Raw genomic sequence first — 19,391 nt, 5'->3', positions numbered from 1 at the left:
TGAATTCCTTCTGAATTTAGCCTGGAATGTCAATCAATGCCCATGTCAAGTGGCTGTTTGAACACAGCACAACACAACCCGCCCAAGCTGAGCTGCAAACATAAAAAACAGTTCCCCTCTCTCTGTCATATTTTTCCTTGTTAATCGCTTGATGATTTAAAGCCTTCCAAAATTATGGAAGGTCTTTCCCTCTCCTGGGACCAAGCCCAAGAAAAGGTGTTATTGTTTGTCTTTTCATAAACATACTTCTTACTACAAGAGAAGCAATCTAAATTTTCATACCAAGCAACCACAAAGTGCGGATAATTGTCACACACTTGTGAAAATATTCTCTCCCCCCTGCCCTTGAAATTCTGACATTTTTTATATATTCACTGTTTTTTGTTGTTTGGGATTCTTAGTTAACATTTATGCTAATGTTTCCATCCATTAATTTGAAGTGCCCCAGTGTTTTACAAAAGACTGAGGTACAAAATAGCCTGCATGCAATATTACAAGCTAATTTCTTAGCCATAATTCTAAAGCAGCTGTTATCAAAATGAAAGCACCATTTTGGCCTGAAAAATCAAGGTCTTTCACTGATATTCATTTTTTGGGTTGAAACTCTTTGACACCTAATGCACATCATGTTTGTGTTGGTTTCTCTTCACTCAACTTCTTTTTCCCTGAAGAGCGAGCAGAAGGCAGGGTTTCCAAATGGCACAGACTGTGTTCCAAGATATATCAGAGTGCTTGGCATCAGAAGTAAAAAAAAGCAGCGGAATTTGCCAGTACTCACAATAACCACACATCTAGCTGCTTTACACAACTCCTCCCAACGTAGATACAGAGGGGCTATATCAAGCTTTTTACGCAATGTAAGTTTGGAAGCTCTGGCTGGGGAGTATGAAGTCACCTAAGCCTTCACATTTGTGCTGGGATCAGCTGGAGCAGAAGCAGGGATTTAAAAGAGGACACTGGCACTTTGCCTAAGAAAAAATAACTGCCAATAAATCCTCTGTCTAAAGTATTTGGACAAAGTGCAACTGAGAAATTAAAAAAAAATCTGTAACCGGGCAATTTCAAAATACAAACATAGACAATCTTGGATTCCTTGTTTCTTTGTAAAGAAGCAATATATTTCTGAAGTAGTTCAGTAACTAAAGGTCACATCTGGTTCCTTAGGCTGCTCTTTCCTAAAGGATGAGTTTCAGCATTGTCCCGGGCTGACTTCTGTCCATACACACAGATCTCTGGCTGGAGTAACACTATGAGTTTGGCCTGTGTGGGAGCATAGCTTGGAGTTCGTGCATTTCTGATGTTCAGACCAATAATAATAGCAAGGTTGTGACTACTTCATTCTGTTGATATAACAACTTGTGTGGTTCTAATATTGCTTTGCAGCACGTCTGCTTTTACTTAACCCCTCTGTCATTCTGGAGTTAACTCTTTTACCACATCTACAGTGAATTCTTCTACCACCTCCACAAGTGAATTACCTCCATAAAAGTAGACAAACCAGCTTTATATATGCTGCTTTGAGAGAGTCCACACATTAGTGCCGTACTCCCTGGCCATCTTCAGTCCATCTTGCTGCCTCACAAGTCCCTTGCAGCCTTTGTGACCTGGGATGCTGGACTCCCAGCACTGTGAGGGACCAGCTCACGCCATCTCTCAGCCTGTGCTTCCAAGCTGGCACATTAGGCTGGACATTAGGAAAAAATTCTTCACAGAAAGAGTGGTCAGACACTGGAATAGGCTGCCCAAGGAGGTGGTGGAGTCACCATCCCTGAATGTGCTTAAGGCTTGTTTAGATGTAGTGTTAAGGGATATGGTGTAGGGGAGAACTTTGTAGAGTGGAGCTGATGGTTGGACTCGATGATCCCAAGGGTCTTTTCCAACCTAAATGGTTCTGCGATTCTATGATCTGACTGACAAGATTGTTGCTTTACGGAGTGGTCTCAGGGCAGTCATTAATGTGTAATTGAGGTGTAGCCAGCATGGTTTCCCACAGCTTTTGTCAGCAATGTAAGTAGCATGAATACTTGTTTAATTTCTTACTATACTGAAGCATAATGTCTCTGATTTCATATAAGAACTGGCTCTTCTCTTCAGCGGCTTATTAAATAATTTAAGAATGTTATGAGCTCAGCATCAAAGTACATTATAAATCTGTCCATAGATAAATAAAACAGGACTGAGGAATGTTAGCTAAGGGAATCTATAGTAAGGTTTATTTATTTCTTTATCCCTTCTGCCAGTGCAGAACCTCAGGCCACCCCCAGCAGAATTGCCTGGCCCAGAAGCAAAGCTTTGATTTCCTTTGCTGTCCTAAAGAGACTGGTTGTTGGCCGGCTTATTTAGCAAAGCATTTAGGTATGTTTCTGAACTTCCCGTACGTGGGTACCTCTATGTAAGTCAACATGACTATTCAAAATACCGTAATACTTTGCTAGCCAGAGCTTGGACATCTGGGAAAAAACCCTCACTGATTCAGCTTTTAGGCAGGGTGGGCTACACCTACAGGACTCCCTGAGATCTCTACTAAAAGCAGGGCAATTCCCCCCCAGCAGCTGGTGCTGCCGTGCTGTCAGATGCAAGGGACAGGTCTGACTCTCCATAAGGTGAATCCGTCTTTCCAGAGCTGCCCTCTCTGTTGCCTGATTAGCTGCCAAATGAGAATAGCTCAGGGGAAAAAAAAAAAAAAAGTATGATTTTATTTGGTTCCAAGTTCATTTTACTAAAAGCTATTTTGGCTAAGCTGGAGGACTCCCAAGACCTTCGGATGTTTCCGTACTGTCATCATTCTGTTTTGGATAAAACGCTGGTAGCATGAGGGCAGGCACGTATCAGTTGTTCTGATAAGAACGGTCTGCACTTTGGTCACTCAAATCTTAGCTTAAGCAAGCAGACTTCTTTCAGACCACTCAATCTAACTATAAAATGGGAAACTGATATTCCTAATAAAATTACTAGATACTGCTCTAGTCTAAAGTGTCTGAATAGAGAAGAAAGTCCCTGAGCCGTTTGCGTACTCCCCCGCGTATGCTGTCATAAGCTCTACAGTGCTTTGCACCGCTCTGAATACATGGCTGACACTGGGGACCCTGCTGGTTGCGTCAAACTAACTCAAATTATAAAAATTATTTGTTTGCCTACAATTAAAGATCCCTAGTAACTAGCATGCATTCCATTTTATTTATTTTAAAGGAATATCATTTATCTTGGAATAAATACAAATGAGGCCAGCTTCTGTCTGGTACTTATCTGCTGCACAGGATTTTTGTTTACAAGCTAAGAGGGCCACAAAAATGGCTGGGTGCTGTGTCCTCAGCTACACTCCAAGGGCTATTCTGGTCCACGCTGATGAGTTCCCGTACATGCACAATACCAAGACAGACAGCAGTAGTTCTGCTGCACGAGCTGTCCAGACAACAAAGGACGGACCATCACTGAAATTATTTCTGAAGAAAAACAGTTCCAAACCTACTGGGAGAAAGCTGTTTCACTGTTACATGCCTATGGGACATTTATTTTGTGTGCACGTATATGGTGTGCAGTGACAGCATTTCAAGTATCTTTAAGGTTTTAAGAGCTTAATCATGCCCACTACCTCCACACCAGTCTAATTTTCCATGCAGCTGTTCCGTTTCCAGTTTTGAAATTGTTTGGGTTATGAGGTAGATCTGGAAACTGAAATAGGCTCCTACTGGGCACGTACTGGTGAAGAGAGGTCAGAGACTCCTTCAACTAAAGTACTTTGAGATCCCACCTTGAGGACGAAATGGCCTGGCCAGACGAGGAAAAGAAGCGGAAAGGAAAGAGAGAAGGATGACCACTCACTCTCCTGGAGGGACTCCAGAGTGATAGAACCTGAGATATATATAGTTTTAGCCCCAAGTAACCTTGCTGTTGAAATGACATCCTCTGTAACTTCATCTGAACAGCAATAGTTAGCATTTATGTAACTCCGTAAAGTAAAAAAGACCTATTTTTTTGTTTTATAGAAATGTATTCGGTCACGTATAAAATCCAGAAAGGATAACTTTTAAATATATTTCACAGATAGCTAAAAATCCCATGACATTAAGGACTACCCTATACACTCAAAAATGTTGCCATCTAAAGAGGAATTTATCAGGTGTTAGGCACGGGCTGTACTGGCCAAGTACACAGCGGGTACATGCTACACAAAAGAATCACAGTCACAGGTGAAATACAAGCGCTGCTATTTACTATTTTTAGGCACCGTGTAACTGTGATCTTGAGAGTGACCATAAGGCAACATTTCAACAATCAAGATATGTTCAATCCAAGAAAAAAAACAGAGACATTTTCTCGAATGGATGGAAAAAAGTATTTTCTGTGGATCAATAAAGACAGAAGTTACTGTTATAAGGCTTTCTATAACCTATGCAGAAGAAACATCTCAGTTGCTTGTGAAGAACTACAGAAAGAAGTAGATCACAGAAATAATTCTAGAATAAACTGTTTGAATAAAGCACTCAGAATTTTCCTCACCTTGCTATAAAATACGAAATCCAGAAAAAGATTTTCTAGGTACATAAATGAATGGTACATTGCCATTCATTTACATCAATCAACTGTGACAGAATGCAACAATACTTAATTTGCTAATATTTTCCCATCCTTTAAATGTATAACATTGGCAATAAACAAAGCCTACCAATATACTAACTCTTCTTTCAATTAAAACAAATAATTTTTAAAATTGCTTTACACGTGGGTTTTGTGGGTATGGCACAGATGCCCAAGACATCTTACTTTTAAAATATTTTAACAGCTATTTTAATAGGCAGTTGAAAGGGAAGTAATTCACTTGTCTGCTTGATAATTCTGTGAATGTGCATGTAAAAGGTGAAAATTTAAAATTACAATGGTTAAACAGTTTGAACTTTGGTAATGTATCAGTTTCTTCTTTTCTGTCACTTGGTTAAAAACCTGCATAGATATATTCTTCACTGTAAGTCTTAGGATTTTAATGTTTTCATATCTGATTTTAATACCACTGTAATGACATTCCTTCTTTTCATCACAATTCCTCTTCTGAATCAGGGCCATGGACTACTTTTCAGTGGGAGTTTCCCATTAGAAATGTTGAAATTCGTTGGATTTGATCATTATTACTTCACGGTGAAACTATAATTACTTCTTTAACCAAGTAACTGTGTTGCTTAGGCTTAAGTCAAGAATGGCTGCTTCTTTTTTTTGTTTTCCCCAGACTGTGGAACTAGGCATTCCAAGAAGCCATCGTGTGAATTGTTGAGAAATTGCCTCTCAAGGATTTGTCCTGAAATAACATTTTCCCAATCTATGTGCAAGTAGTTGGAGCAGTACACTACCACTTTTTAAAAAGCCATTACACTTAGTTGCTTTTTTGCTTTCCTTCACACTCCGTATGATATTTACAATATATACTATAGGGAACCTATTTAGGTATCCAAATTTAAAGTATAGGCTTCTTATACCATCAATAGAAAGAGGTAGGGCGTCAGAGGGCAATTAAGAGTACATCAGTGAGAAATCTTCCTGCTTTCTTAATTACTCGGAGGAGCTGGACATTTCTGTTAAATGCCTGGGATAGATTGTGAAGATGCCTGAACCTCACCAAAGCCTTTTTTTTTTTCAATTGGAACAAGAAACTAATACTGAAATCTGTTAAAATGATGTCACTTGAACTGCAATTTAAATGCATGGAGATTCTTTCACTAGTTATTGCTCCTCTGACATTTTCTCCCTCTAAGATGATTTTTTCTGTGAGAAGTACTACTTCCCATCTCTGTCGGTTCTAGACATATAGCCCGCTAAGCAGCCAACTTCTTTTTTTTCTTTCAGTCAGCTTCAGAAAAGCTGAATATGACCTGGTTGGACAGACATTCTAGTTTGCCTTTATTTATTTTTGGCGTTTACATCTTATTGTACCTATCTGCGATATAAATTAAGTCTGTTTTGCTAACATTCCTCGTCAATGCTGATCTTTGGCCCTACTGCTCCTCTGCTTCTTGTGGCTTTCTTCCGAATAACAAATAACAATTTCCCAGGTCTCTGCCATATTCCCACGTAATTCTGTTTTGCGTTTGTGGAGTCCGTGCTTTTAAAAAAGCCCTCTTTCCTCCCAGCCATGCTTCAGGCACTAGAGAAAAACAAACAAAAGCTCTCTTTAAGCCCTCTAGACATGTGTCTGTTTAGTCATCTTTGACAGCGAAACTGGAATCATTCTAAAGAAATCTTGAAACTTGAACATAGGAAGTTCGACCTAAACATGAGGAGGAACTTCTTTACTTTGAGGGTGGCAGAGCACTGAACAGGCTGCCCAGAGAGGTGGTGGAGTGTCCAGCTCTGGAGACATTCAAAACCCACCTGGACGCATTCCTGTGCAGCCTGCTCTAGGTGACCCTGCTCTGGCAGGGGGGTTGGACTAGATGATCGCCAGAGGTCCCTTCCAACCCCTACTGTTCTGTGATTCTGTGAAATCACAAGGGTCCGGGACTAAAGGCTTGCTTTCTGTGTAATCTAGTTTCCATGAACCGTCATGCACTTATCCGTGCTTCTGGTGTCATGATCACAAGCTTCTCCCTACCACTAAAAAGAATCTTCTCTAAATGGATCATGTGAACTGTCATCTCCACAGCTGCTGAAGAGTTCTCTTGGTTGCTGCATACATGGATACAGTATTTCAATAACTAAATCGCAAACCGTTACAGCTTGTCAGCAACTCACAGCGTATCCACATCTCCCAGAGGGATGGCTTGGCTCCGCGTTTGCTCCTCTCTGCAATGCTCAGTCTCTCAATGTTTCACTATTTCCAAATTTCTCTTCATCTATTTTTTTTTAATCCCTTCATTATTCCAGAACATTTTATATTTATTCCACTTTACCCCCATCTGCTGGTAAAACAAAGCTGGCACACATACCACGCCACTAACTACAGATGACTGACTGGCAGAGAAAAGGAACAAACTAGTTCCTGCTTAAAATGAGGACCCAAAGTACTTGGTAGATGTGATGAGAAGGGGAAGGGAGAAAATAAGTTCCTTTAAAGATCTGGTTGTACAAACATTCACCATTGTACAACCTGTACTGCTTTGATTTTGCAGTGAGCTCTTATTTCTTAAACTGATCAGCCTCTCTTTTCATTTAGAAAAAGTCACTTGCACTGAGAAAGTTTCTATTTTTAGTTTTAAAAATTTAGTAACTAAACAATAGACCACTTCTGTTTCCCTCCGAAATTACTTGTTTTCTTTATAGGCATGTTTTATTATTTCCTGTTGTAAAGCATTAATTATTGTTGGTTGGCTAGAGGTTTTTTTCCCAAGTCTCATCTGAAAATACCTCAAAAGGAAGAAATTTTAAATAATTCTTCTTTTGGAATAAGACACATTCTGAACACTTGAAATGACCTACTAATTCTAGCATTTTCCTTTGCTTTCAAGAGCAAGGCAAACTACTGCAGGGACCAATTAGACAGAGCTGAGAAATCCTCACAAAATGAAGGGCAGACGGATGAAAATCCTAAACCTGAGGGACTGCCTTGCAGATCAGCGTGGGCCATGCCTCTGCCCATAAGCAAACGTTAATCTCCTACGCAGAAAGAAAAAGGCTTTATTTTTAAGGCTTCCTTAATCTGTCCATACCCAACAGTCCCTCTTTTTATTTTTGTTTATTTTTTCTTCTTCTTCTTCTTTTTTTCTTTTTCTTTTTTTTTTTTACTTCTTCTTTTCTGCCCTCTAGCGGCCAACCAATCATATTTCTAAATAAACTCTTTAAGCACACTTCAAAAATACTTTCATGTAACTATTAGGCCAGGTCATGCCACTATCGTAAATGTGCTGCCAAGGCAGAGGCTATTGGTATATCACAAATTACACTAAAAAAAAAAGGCAACTAAATGTTTTGAAGCTGTTACTGGCTGAGCCTCTCAGGTGGTGCTAATAATAGGTGGGTTATAACACCCCTCCACACACACGCTTCCTCTGGAAAAATCCCTACCACGTATATTGGGTGGAATCTGGCATATATTTCAGCTATGGTTTTCTAACCATACTTTTGTACAGAACACTGAAGGAAAGCACTGAACTTTACAGATTATTTTCTCATAAAAGAAATGTAAAATAAAAAGTAGATTTATACGATGTGAATCTCAAAAGTCAGTGTGAAGGCTCTTAATGCACCCATCTTAAAATATGCTGTCTTCGACTCACTGAATTCTAGACTAATTGAATCCTGCTCTTCCAGTGTAATATTTTTAAAAATTATTTTCACAGAAACCTGCCATAGTTTTATTCTCAATCTATCAAGAAGCCATACTGGAAAAGGAAGTCAGGCTACAGGTAATTTAGAATAATAGTATCTTTTTGGTATAATGATGTGGAAAGAATGTGGAGTTTGTTCATTTTAGATCATGCTCTTTATAACCCTGCTCTTGTTCTAACTCTGTGTTTTGGTTGGGTTTTTTTTCCATTCACATTTCATCATTGCTTTTGTCAAGGAAAGAAACACAGATAGAGTTTACATATAGTGAGCTAGTGAAAAATTGTTCTTAACATTTTTAGAAGATCTGGGGCGTAGGATGTGTTTGTATTTCCACAGGTATTTGTTCTTCCACGGACACAGTCCCTTCTTGAGTTTCAAAATGGAAGCAGCCAAGTTAATGCATTTGCTATTCCTGCTGAAGGCCCGAAGAAGGGTTTATGAACTCAGAAGCTTGTATATTTTTTCCAGCTATGCTAACGCGGCTAATAAAAGATACAAACAGCAGCACTGCAGATCTCATTTTGTCTGTGGAGCTGGCACGCAGAAAGGGCAGTTTTGGTCATGTGTACTTTGGAGATGTTGTGAAGGTCTGCGATGGCTGTAGGCCCACGAGCCACGCTTGATGACAGTTTATGCTGGAACATCATGGCCACATGCAAAGCAGGGGATGAATTATGTATGTGTGACAAAGTTGATAGAGGGACTCTGGTCATAGCCTGGCTGTTCCCTGGCCACTGAGCACAGCCTGTAATTTAAGTGGTGATGGGGAGAACAGCCAGTGGGATGACAGAAAATACCCATGACCAAGGTATCACGTGTTTGTCCAAGCACACGGTTCCTGTCCCTGGGCTGGCTGCATTCTTCTGTCCTGCTTCAGCTACGCGTAAATTAGTAAACTAAACAGCGCCAGGACACAGACACTGGACGTTGACCTGTTACTGTACCATGGTTTTGGCCTGGGACCCCTAGTAGTGTCCCCCAAAAAAATGCTGGTCACTGTTTAGGCATTAGCACAGACAAGGGACGGGCAATGTGGCTGTAACTGCCTTGTTTCAGAGACAAGGATGTTTAACTGGAAGTGACTAAACTGGGGAAATTACCAGCTGCATCTCTTTCCCGGTTCTTAGGCCATTTAATTTACTAGTATAATAACAGTCTGCAAGTTCAATCCAGTTTGGAGGCACTTATCTTCCCTGCCTTTGGACCAGCTATTCAACTACCTTGTCCAAAGTAAGTGTTTTATTATGGCATGAGTGGAAAAATACATTTCAAAATTACCAAATGAATCCTGTAGCTAGTCCCACGTGAGCTCAGGCTTCCCCATCAACTCGTTAGGTTTACAAGAGGGAAAGAGATACTCCCTGTTCTCTTCAAAAACCTTGAACTGGCGAAGTCAACCAACCTTATTTTCTAGTATCTGTTTTCTGAGATTAATAAAGAACACTACGTAATTTATATTGTATAATTTCCATTTCATAGCTATTATGCACTTAATTTTGAGCAAGATACTTTGGTATGTAAATAACTATGTAAGGATTTTGACTGCATCATTAAGTTATTAGCACCAAAACAGTCTTACATATTTTACAGCCAAAAAAAGAAGATAATCCCTCAATACTTGTCACCTCCTAATCTACATTTAATTACTGTTAAGCAGGAAGGGGACATTTCTATTCTTCTGGGACAAATTGCTAGCTCTGCGTTTGAGTTTTTGTCCTACAAATCTTGCCCTAAAATGGGGCTCATTGAGGATGAACCACGCAAGCAGTATCTTCTATGTTGCTTCCTCCCCAACTTTGCGAAAAGCGTACTCAAAAACTGTTTCGTATTAACAAGAATCCAGTTTCAGCTCTGTAACGCAGCAGTAAAGGCACCCCCGGGGCACAGGACGGAGGAGGACAGCAGCGTGACACGACAAGAGCTTCGTGTAGTGGCTCTGGCCGTTAGGCCGGGACCCCCTCGGCTCACGCACACCTCCCGCATCCCCGCCTCTAGGCCCCAGCGACAACCTCTGGCCCCGGCCGCGCCTCCCAGAGCGCAGCGGCAACACCGCTGCTGGGGCAAGGGCCGGGCAGTGCAATGCAATGCGACCCCGTCAGCTCCCCGACGACGCTCGAAGCGTCCCGGAGGCCGCAGCAGACGCACGGGAGCCGGGCCGGGGCCCGCCCCGACCCCCCGCCAACCCCGAGGCACCGTCCCCACTGCGCGTGCGCGCCCCAGCCGATCAAGGGGCGCCTGCGCAAGCGAGTCCGGCGGTGCTGGGGTTCGCTCCGCCCGGATCCCTCCGCCGCGATGCGCCGGTCCCCTCGCTCCGCCCAACGGCGCGTGTGGAGGGGGGCTGCCGCGCAGGGCCGCGGCCTGTGAGCGGGGCGGCGGCGGGGGCTGCTCGGCTGCCGGCGGCGGGCCCGGGCCGGCATGGCGGGGCGGCGGTGCGCGGGCGGCGCGGCAGCCTTGGCCGAGGCGCCGGGCTGCGGCGCGGCGGCGGAGCCGGCCCGGGAGCTCTTTGAGGCCTGCAGGAACGGGGACGTGGAGCGGGTCAAGCGGCTGGTGCGGCCCGAGAACGTGAACAGCCGGGACACGGCAGGCAGGAAGTCCAGCCCGCTGCACTTCGCCGCAGGTACGGGCCGCCGCTACCGCCTCTGCGGGGAAGGGGGAGCCCGGGAGGTGGCCTCGCCAGGCGGCAGGCCCGCCGCCGGGCCGCGCACCGCCGCCTCCCGCTCGGCGCTGGGCCTGGGCCGGGCCGGGCCGGGGAGGAGCGCTGGGTGCGCGGTTCCCCGCAGGCCCCGCCGCAGAGGGTGGGCCTGGGCGCGGCGAGGGGGGGAGGTGGAAGCACCGGCCGGCGCCGGTGTGCGTCCGGCAGTCGGCCCCGGGCTGCGGCCGTCTCCAGGCGCAGCGCCCGCCCTGGCGTGGCTGATCAGCTGTCCCGAGCGCTACAGGTGGCGTCCTGTTAATTTTTAAAATAAAATAAAATAAACCTTAGCTGGCGTTGAGGACATCTGGAGCGAGGTTTAGACTGTTCGTGTTGTGACATGTGTGCGCTGACAGGTGACATACGTCCCAGGTATCGTTTCCATTGATGTCAGCAGGCCTGCTCGTTTTCAGAATTTTACCCATGAAGGGTGTCTGTCAGATAACGCCGTTTCTAAGCTTTTTGCATTCTTATCGTTAACAAATAGACTTCGTTAATTCGGGACTTAAATACGCAAACAACTGACATCACAGCACAACTGCTTTCGCTGGCAACAGGCTAGAAGATTCTATCCCACCTTTTCAGACAAAGACCTGACTGTGACTGTTGTTTTCATGTTGTTTGTTTTGATTTGATTGTGGCATTAGGTGTAGGACCCCAGGGCTGGCAAGCTGCAGAAGACAGTACCTGCTTTTCATCTGAAAAAACATGGGTAGTAATAAAGACATTTGTTTCTTCACTGAATTGTTTTTGAAAGGGTTTTTATTTAAGGTGTCTTTTCCTCACATTCAGTAGACTTAACGGGTCTAAGTTCTTGAAAGCCTCTTCAGGACAGCTGCATTTCACAGTTTTAAGAAACTTGATCAACAAGAGAGCCCAGGAGGCTTTCTGTTTCCTGTCAGAGGAAAACAATTTTGTAGCTATCTTTTTATGTGCAGCAGTCCTGTGTGTTCATTAATAAACTCTGGACTTCTAAAAAAATGAGTATGTATTACAGCATTTTGGAGAAGCGAGGGGGTTTGGGGGTTTTGTTTCTTCGTTTTCTTTTTATGCCTAAGGAGCTCCTCGTGGAATACAGTGATCTAGTTTATCTTTCTGGACAGGATCGATCTGTCTTGACTTTAAAAAATGGAACTCCAGATCTATAGAAAGCTTTTTATTTCAAAAAAGCATAGCAATAAGTTCACATACTTGTTAGACTTCTAATGATAAATAGGTATGGGAGAGGCCATAGCCATGCTTATATCTGCTTCAGACGTGATAGAGAAAAATTAATTGCACCTTTCACAAGGAGATGCCAAAAGTTTCTGGTTAACATGTGACATAAAATATTCGTATAATTTCTTGATTTAACGCTCTGCCACTGCTTCAGGTAGAACTCCGCTTTTGTCAGCATACCTGCAGTAGACTCAGTGTGAAAGATGGACATAAGTAATTCCTGGATTTGGGGGTTATTGTTTTTGTTTTGTTTTGCTTTTCCACCATTATTTACAGTTGGAGTAACACTAGCTTCTTTTGTCTTCTGTCTCTAAAGGAGTTACATTCCAGGAAGTAAAAGCAAAAGTCCACTGTATTCTTGCTTTGTTTAGCCTAGGTGTGTATTCTTAGAAAATACATTACGAAACTTCTCTGACTAGTTTCACTCAGTTTCAAGACTTGTTTTATGGAAGAGGTGGAGCTGAAATATGAAGACAGGTTTTGTGTTGCCCTTTTTGCTTTTTTTAGTGGCATTCTGGGACCTGAACTTGGGTTCTACCATTTAAGTCTTTTTCCAGATCTTACCTAGCATTTTAAAGAAATAAAACAAATTCCTCTTTTCCATGTGTTATTTTGTAAATGTGGCTTTTAAAATATATTTTAAAAAACACTGCAGGCTCTCCCTGGGTATGTGTCGTTACTAGAAGTAACACACATTGGGATCTTGGTGAAGGTTGCTCTTTGGATTTTGTAGTACACAACTGTGTGTGTTGCAGACAAGTTGTATTGATGCTTAAGTCAAGAGCTCACCACCCTTCTCAACATAATGGGCTCAGTGCTAAGCTGCATATGCTACCTCAACTCAGGCCTCTTCATCACAGTGCATGTCAAATCCAAAAGTATCACAAGGTTTTAGGGACTTGGCAGGAAACAAAACGCCTTTTCTGCAAACTAAAATTCATCGAGAAAAGTGAACACCTGGGGCAGGGTAGAAAATTTGGAGCTCAGCTGTTTCTATTAGCTTTTCATCCTGTCAAAATTAGGTGAATGTCAATTATGACACGACAGTGGCTGTAAATGAAATAAATATTTTTTTTAAAATTATATACAGTTACAAGTTTCTGTTGTGATTAATATTCAGGATTTGTCTGGGAAAAGTTTGTAACTTTTCGGGGAGCGAGTGCAGCAAGCTACTCGGCTGTCATAGATGGTGGAAAAGTGTCAGCTGAAGGCCCTGAGTAGCACTTCTGCTTTGCAAGAAGAAATAAAGTGTTCATGATGATGAGATGGTTACCTTGCACAATTGCAAGTTCTAATACCATTCAGTTGGTGTTTTGAGAGAAGCTCAAGAGCCAAAAAGAAACACTACCCCTTAAAAATTACAACGAGGAGGGCTTTTTAAGTGTTGAAATTGTTTTTGCAGCAGTGGACTAATGGCAAAGAGGAACTGTTACAGTAGGTAGTGGCTCCCTCCCCTGTGTCAGCTGAAAATGACAGAGGAGGGAGAGACCATCATACAGAGTTTGGCTATCTCCTCTGTACACATACATTCTTTAGAAAATAATGAGAAAATACTTCCTCTTTCCATATATGGTGCCCTCTTGTACAGATGCTTCCACAAGGAAGTAAGGAATCCCTGCTGTGCACTCAGTGCTGAAGAGAAGTTACAAAAATTGGTGTGATGCAAACGAGGCCATCTCAACATCCAGATAACTACAGGTAGTTTAGGGGTGTTGCTCTATTTAGGGTGTTTTCTGAATGGATGCAGGCTTTGTGCAGAGAGAAGCTATGGGTTGCTCATGAACTGTATCTGATTGAACCTACGTACTAAATAGAAGGTATCCAGGTGAATTCTTTATGCCTATAATGAGGTTTACTATAGCTGATTTTCAGTTATGGTATTGATTCCTGATAAGGTTGGCAGTTTACATTCAAAAACATGGCTATACATCAAAGCTTTGAGGGACAGGAATGAGTGATGTTTAGCTGCCAGACATGTAACTTTTGGACAGAGAATTTGATCGGAGGCTTTTCAAACGTAACTAAAGCAGTTCCGGAAAACATTTTTTTGGTACTGAAAGAAGATGACACCAAGCAGTCTGTCATCAAATAACAGCTTTGGTGATGTGCTTGCAGGACTCTGTCACTTCTAAAAGGTCTCATCCGAGTAGATCCTCGAAGAATTCAGCAAATTTCCAGTATACATTCAAACTAGAAACAGAATTTTTTGAAATTTTGACGATGTAAGAAAAACTCAGGAGGGCATATTTAAGAAAAATAACAATACTTATAATATCTAGTTATGGAAGTGGAATTTATTTAAGAATGAGAAATAGGCTGCATATAATTTACTATATAGACAATATGGCTGCATGGCTATATGCTGTGTAGGTACTGGTATTTTTGGCACCAGAAATATGCATGCATGTGCAGTGAATATGGCTTGCTGTGCCTGTGCAGATAAATTGTTTTTGCGTGGACCGTAGGTCTGATCCAGTTCTCACCTCAAGTGTGCTGAGCTCCCGTTCTCTGTTAGGGCAGGCAAGGTGCCTTCTGTTAATTATAAGGTGGGTAGCTGTAATGTGGAGACTTGAAAGCAAATTTACTGTACAGTACGTGGTTCTATCGAAGTCAAGGTGCTAGCAAGCTAAGATTTGTGTTATTAGTAATGTATTTTGGAGAATTGGAGCACATTGCCAGTATAATCTTTTCACTGTTACTTGAAAATACCTTGGAGTTCATTCTGGGATTAAAAATTTTCCACATAAAATTATTTTTATAATAATCAGAAATCTGTGGGGAATGTGGGAGGAAAGACAGAATTTAACCAAAGGCTTTTCTGAATACATTTCCTGGCTTTGACTTGTACAGCTTGTATACAAGATCTCCTCTCAGCAAGTCGGATCCCGAAATTGCTTAATAATGGCAATGTTTGGTTTTTGGAGCTCTGAATAGTGAAGGCAAAAGTGCTTCTTGCTCCAGGATATCAGTTGCTGTCAGTCTGGGAGAAGGATTTACTGAATGGTCAGGTTCAGTGAAGAACACGCTATGAAAAAGTTGAGTTGCAACTAAACTAAAATGTTCAGTTGTAACTAAAATGCTGACACTTCTCATATGCTTCTGTGACTTTGTTGTGGAATGCTCTGTGGTTATCAGGAATGAACATCGTTTACAGGTTATGGTTGCAGGGATTTACACCTGCCTACATTCCATGGATTAAATTTGCTACAATCTGAGTATCACTGGTGTTGGCAACTGTGTGATGATTTGGTCTGAATCAAGACTTGATCGCCACCCAGTTCTTGATCTCTTCAGGAGTATGGTTTGCAACTCAGAGAGGTTTAGATTGGATATTAGGAAACATTTTTTCACTGAAAGGGTTATTAAACATTGGAATAGGCTGCCCAGGGAGGTGGTGGATTCACCATCCCTGGAGGTGTTTAAAAAAAGGGTAAATGGGGCACTTAGGGACATGGTTTAGAAGTGGCTTTTGTCAGGGTAGGTTAATGGTTGGACTTGATGATCTTAAAGGTCCCTTCCAACCTCAACAATTCTATGATTCTATTTAAAGTAAGGAAGGCCAAGTCCTGCACACATGGGTTATCTCCCAGAAGGTACTTGGCACAAGTCTGATAAATACCAAAATATGGCTCTTACCTGCCCTAATAATCCCTGAGACCCAAAGAGACCTTCATGGCACTTTTGAGAGATTTCTGTAGGCAGTGGCCTTTGGAATGTAACCAGATGGGCATGACGGCTACCAGCAGAAGTCCTAAGTCATTTTGTCCTCTTGCGAAAATATTAGAGACAACATATATACAGTTTGATGTCCTCGTTTATTTGCTCTTATAAAAATGTGCAAGATACAGCTGAAATTAAACAACAGTAGCTATAGAATTGGCTTATAAGAACAATTACCTTATTTATTATATGTTCCTAGCTCCAAGTGTACGAATGGGCATATTTTTTTGCTGTCTACTAACTTCAGTGACAGGTTTATAAAAAAAGTGCCTCAGAAAGTATAAGAACATTTTTGTGCTTCAGTCATGATCAAATTTTTATAATCGTTTTGGGCATCACTGAAGATAGACATTTTGAATATCTTTAAATTATGGTTGTTCATGCTCTCATAATAAATTTCTTCAATAGAGAATGGTCTCAGATAAACTTCTTATGTCCCTAACGGTTTTCTTAAGTGATCATTTCAAAGATGGAAACTGTGTGCATATTGCGTTAATTATTCCGTAGAAAGCAAATAGCCAGGCTTCTAATTTTAACCTGAAAGCTGTGGTGCTTGCTTGGTTTTTTTTGTTTTTTGTTTTTTTAAAACAAGTGGCCTGTTTCCATAAAATACTTTTCATGTTATATGAATCTTTTTTTAAAAGCTTAGAATATGAATTGTACATGCATTGGCTTGTAGCCAGTTTCATCCTTACTGCTCCCAGGTCTCATCTATTGGTCCATTCACAGACTGGCTGTGAGTTGGCAGAGCATCATACAAAATATTGTTTGATTTAGTAGTCATATAAAATGACTAAGAAGGAGGTTTTCTTATCAGTGTTTTCTTCTTTTTGTTATGTTTTCAAGAAGCTGTTGACTCATGGGAGCACTATTAAGATATTCATTGTTGCAGTAATCTTGAATATTATTTTTCTACTGATTTTAATCTAATTTTAGGGGTTTCAAAAATAGCCTTAGTGTGTAAATGCTCCTTTAGTAAAGAATGCTGGTTGTGATTGTTACTTAGAGTGGTTACTGTTAAGTTTGTTGTTTTAATCTGTATATGTGGGACAGGGTATTCTCCTATTGCACCCTGACACCTTTCTTCCCTTTACCTCTTGCAGGTTTTGGTCGGAAGGATGTAGTTGAATATTTACTTCAAAGTGGTGCCAATGTCCATGCGCGAGATGATGGAGGCCTTATTCCTCTTCACAATGCCTGCTCCTTTGGTCATGCTGAAGTTGTCAATCTTCTTTTGCGACATGGTGCAGATCCTAATGCTCGGGATAACTGGAATTACACTCCCCTTCATGAAGCTGCCATTAAGGGCAAGACAGATGTCTGCATTGGTAATTTTCTCCCACTCTTCCTGTGACTGACTCATTTCTTTTCACTATGAAAAATCAAGAACTTTTTAAAGACCATTTTTACTCAATGAAGCTATGGCTGGTATAAGGATTAAAACTAAAAATCTTTCATAAACTTAAATTCATATGCCAGTTTTATAAGAAACAAGTTTTTAGATCTGTTTTTGATTATTGCCAGGTTCACATTGATGTCATGAGGAAAGAACTTTAGAGTGACATGATAGAGCTAGGTTCTTACCTGCTTCAGCCTAGACTCTTACACTGCCTGTGTGTAAGCTCACAGCACAGTGTAAAGAGCAAAACTGGTTGTGATAATGAATCCTTTCTGTCTCTCTGTGTAGCAGCCATGTTAAATTCATTAAGGATAGAAGCTAAACTTCAACTATGTTGACTACTTGTTTTTCCGACACAGTTCTTAAGAGTTAGGAAGAGGTAGAAAATTAGATATGTGGTCAAGAAACTAATTTTTTGATTGTGTGGTTTGCTCTCATTTACTTTATTAAGGAGCACATCTGGAGAGTTTTATATATAACATTGCGTGTTTGGCCTCAATATGTGTGCAAGATGCATGGCCTGCTACTGATTCATACGTAGGGCATAGTCACTTGTGGATTTGAGGCAGCATGCTCTGGAGCTGATGTGAAGTAGCTGCTGGTTTTTGTGGTGTGTCAGTCACAGTCTTTCAACTGAGATCGCCTTCTGCCCGTCTGTAATTGTTCCATTTCTGCTCTGCTTTTTTCTCATAAAATGTGTCTAGGCATGTTTCACTAGTTAAACTGTTCACAGATGACAGTAAGGAATTCTGACATTAAAAATTTGAGAGGGGAAGTTAGGATTGGTAACTGGATGTTTCTTGTGTTGCTTGTGGCTTACAGTAATGATACGTCACAGAAGCCTTGTCTTATAGAATTGTTTTCTTATGGGAAACTTTGGCATTTTGTAGTACTGCTGCAGCATGGTGCTGAACCAACCATCCGGAACACAGATGGAAGAACAGCTTTGGATTTAGCAGACCCATCTGCAAAAGCAGTGCTGACTGGTAAGTGATAATCCTTAGATTACGTTATGACTAATAACAGTCAAACGAATGTAAGACAGTATTTTGGGTTTTGTCCTCCTGATGCTACTTTAACTTTTCTCTGTTTTATAATTCTGTGTAGAAAATCCCATATAGCCTTTATCTTAGTCATGGGATGTGTTCTGGATAAATAGTTTGTTGTCCTAGGTCAGTAATGGGCTGTCAAATTTTTAGCACTTATGTTCTCTAAAACTTTGGAAGAGGAGGAGAAGTTGTGAACTTCACGTATATAGATTTTTATTTAACAATTAAAGAATCTCCCTTTTGTCTTCCAGGTGAATACAAGAAAGATGAACTCTTAGAAAGTGCGAGGTATGCATGTTTGGAAGTTATTTGAAATTTACTTATATTTTCAGAATTGTATGTAATGAATATACGTATTGTCTTTTGAGCTGGCATTTCACCTAGGTGCTAAGCTTTGGCTGTTATCTGTGAATAAAGCTACAAAAATAGTAACATAAATGTATTTTTGCTTTTCCTTTAATGCTGACAATACAGAAGTGAATGTATTACTGCAGAACAGATTTACTAACCGTTATAGCAAGGAAAAATATAAAAACATAATAAGGCTCTAAAAACTGGAATAAAAATATTTTTCCCATTTCGTATCTTGTTTTTCAGGAGTGGAAATGAAGAAAAGATGATGTCTCTTCTTACACCGTTAAATGTTAACTGTCATGCAAGTGATGGCAGAAAGGTATTTTTGTTTAAAATTTGATTTAAAATTAGTTCACTCTTACATGTTTCACAGTGTTTGACCAGATTTTAAGAATGTTAAACATAGGATCTATCTATTTTCTTTAATATATATGGGAAAATAAGATTGTACCTCTCTAGCAGCCAGCTAATTTTTTGTTTGTTTTTTAACCGTAAAAGGATTGTGTAGGTATTTCCATCTAGGAGCAATTAACAAACACCGTTTTAATTGGAACTACGGCTTGACCTTCATATCTGCAATGATAAAAAAGGGAGGCCTTTTCATAGATTCTTCTTGCTATCACAAAGAGCTACGCACAGGCCCCTTGTTTGCCGTATACCCTAGGCAAGGTATTGCTGCTGTTTCAGGAGCAAGCTGTTCATTGCTATA

At 41.1% G+C, this 19,391-nt stretch overlaps 1 protein-coding gene across 1 annotated transcript in view; it reads left to right on the top strand.

Moving 5' to 3' along the window:
* The first annotated feature begins 10,586 nt into the window (after positions 1-10,586).
* Positions 10,587-19,391, top strand: part of TNKS2 (tankyrase 2) — a 32,373-nt gene continuing 23,568 nt past the window's right edge. Inside the window, exons 1-5 of the mRNA XM_063337852.1 lie at positions 10,587-10,870; positions 16,984-17,208; positions 18,170-18,265; positions 18,580-18,616; positions 18,926-19,001. Coding sequence (XP_063193922.1) covers positions 10,669-10,870; positions 16,984-17,208; positions 18,170-18,265; positions 18,580-18,616; positions 18,926-19,001 — 636 coding nt within the window. The 5' untranslated portion in view covers positions 10,587-10,668. The remainder of the gene's footprint in view (positions 10,871-16,983; positions 17,209-18,169; positions 18,266-18,579; positions 18,617-18,925; positions 19,002-19,391) is intronic.

Source organism: Chroicocephalus ridibundus, chromosome 6 (genome assembly GCF_963924245.1).
Source record: "Chroicocephalus ridibundus chromosome 6, bChrRid1.1, whole genome shotgun sequence".
NCBI lineage: Eukaryota > Metazoa > Chordata > Aves > Charadriiformes > Laridae > Chroicocephalus > Chroicocephalus ridibundus.
The sequence above is the reverse complement of the archived record's forward strand: the minus strand, read 5'-3'. Positions and strand labels throughout refer to the sequence as shown.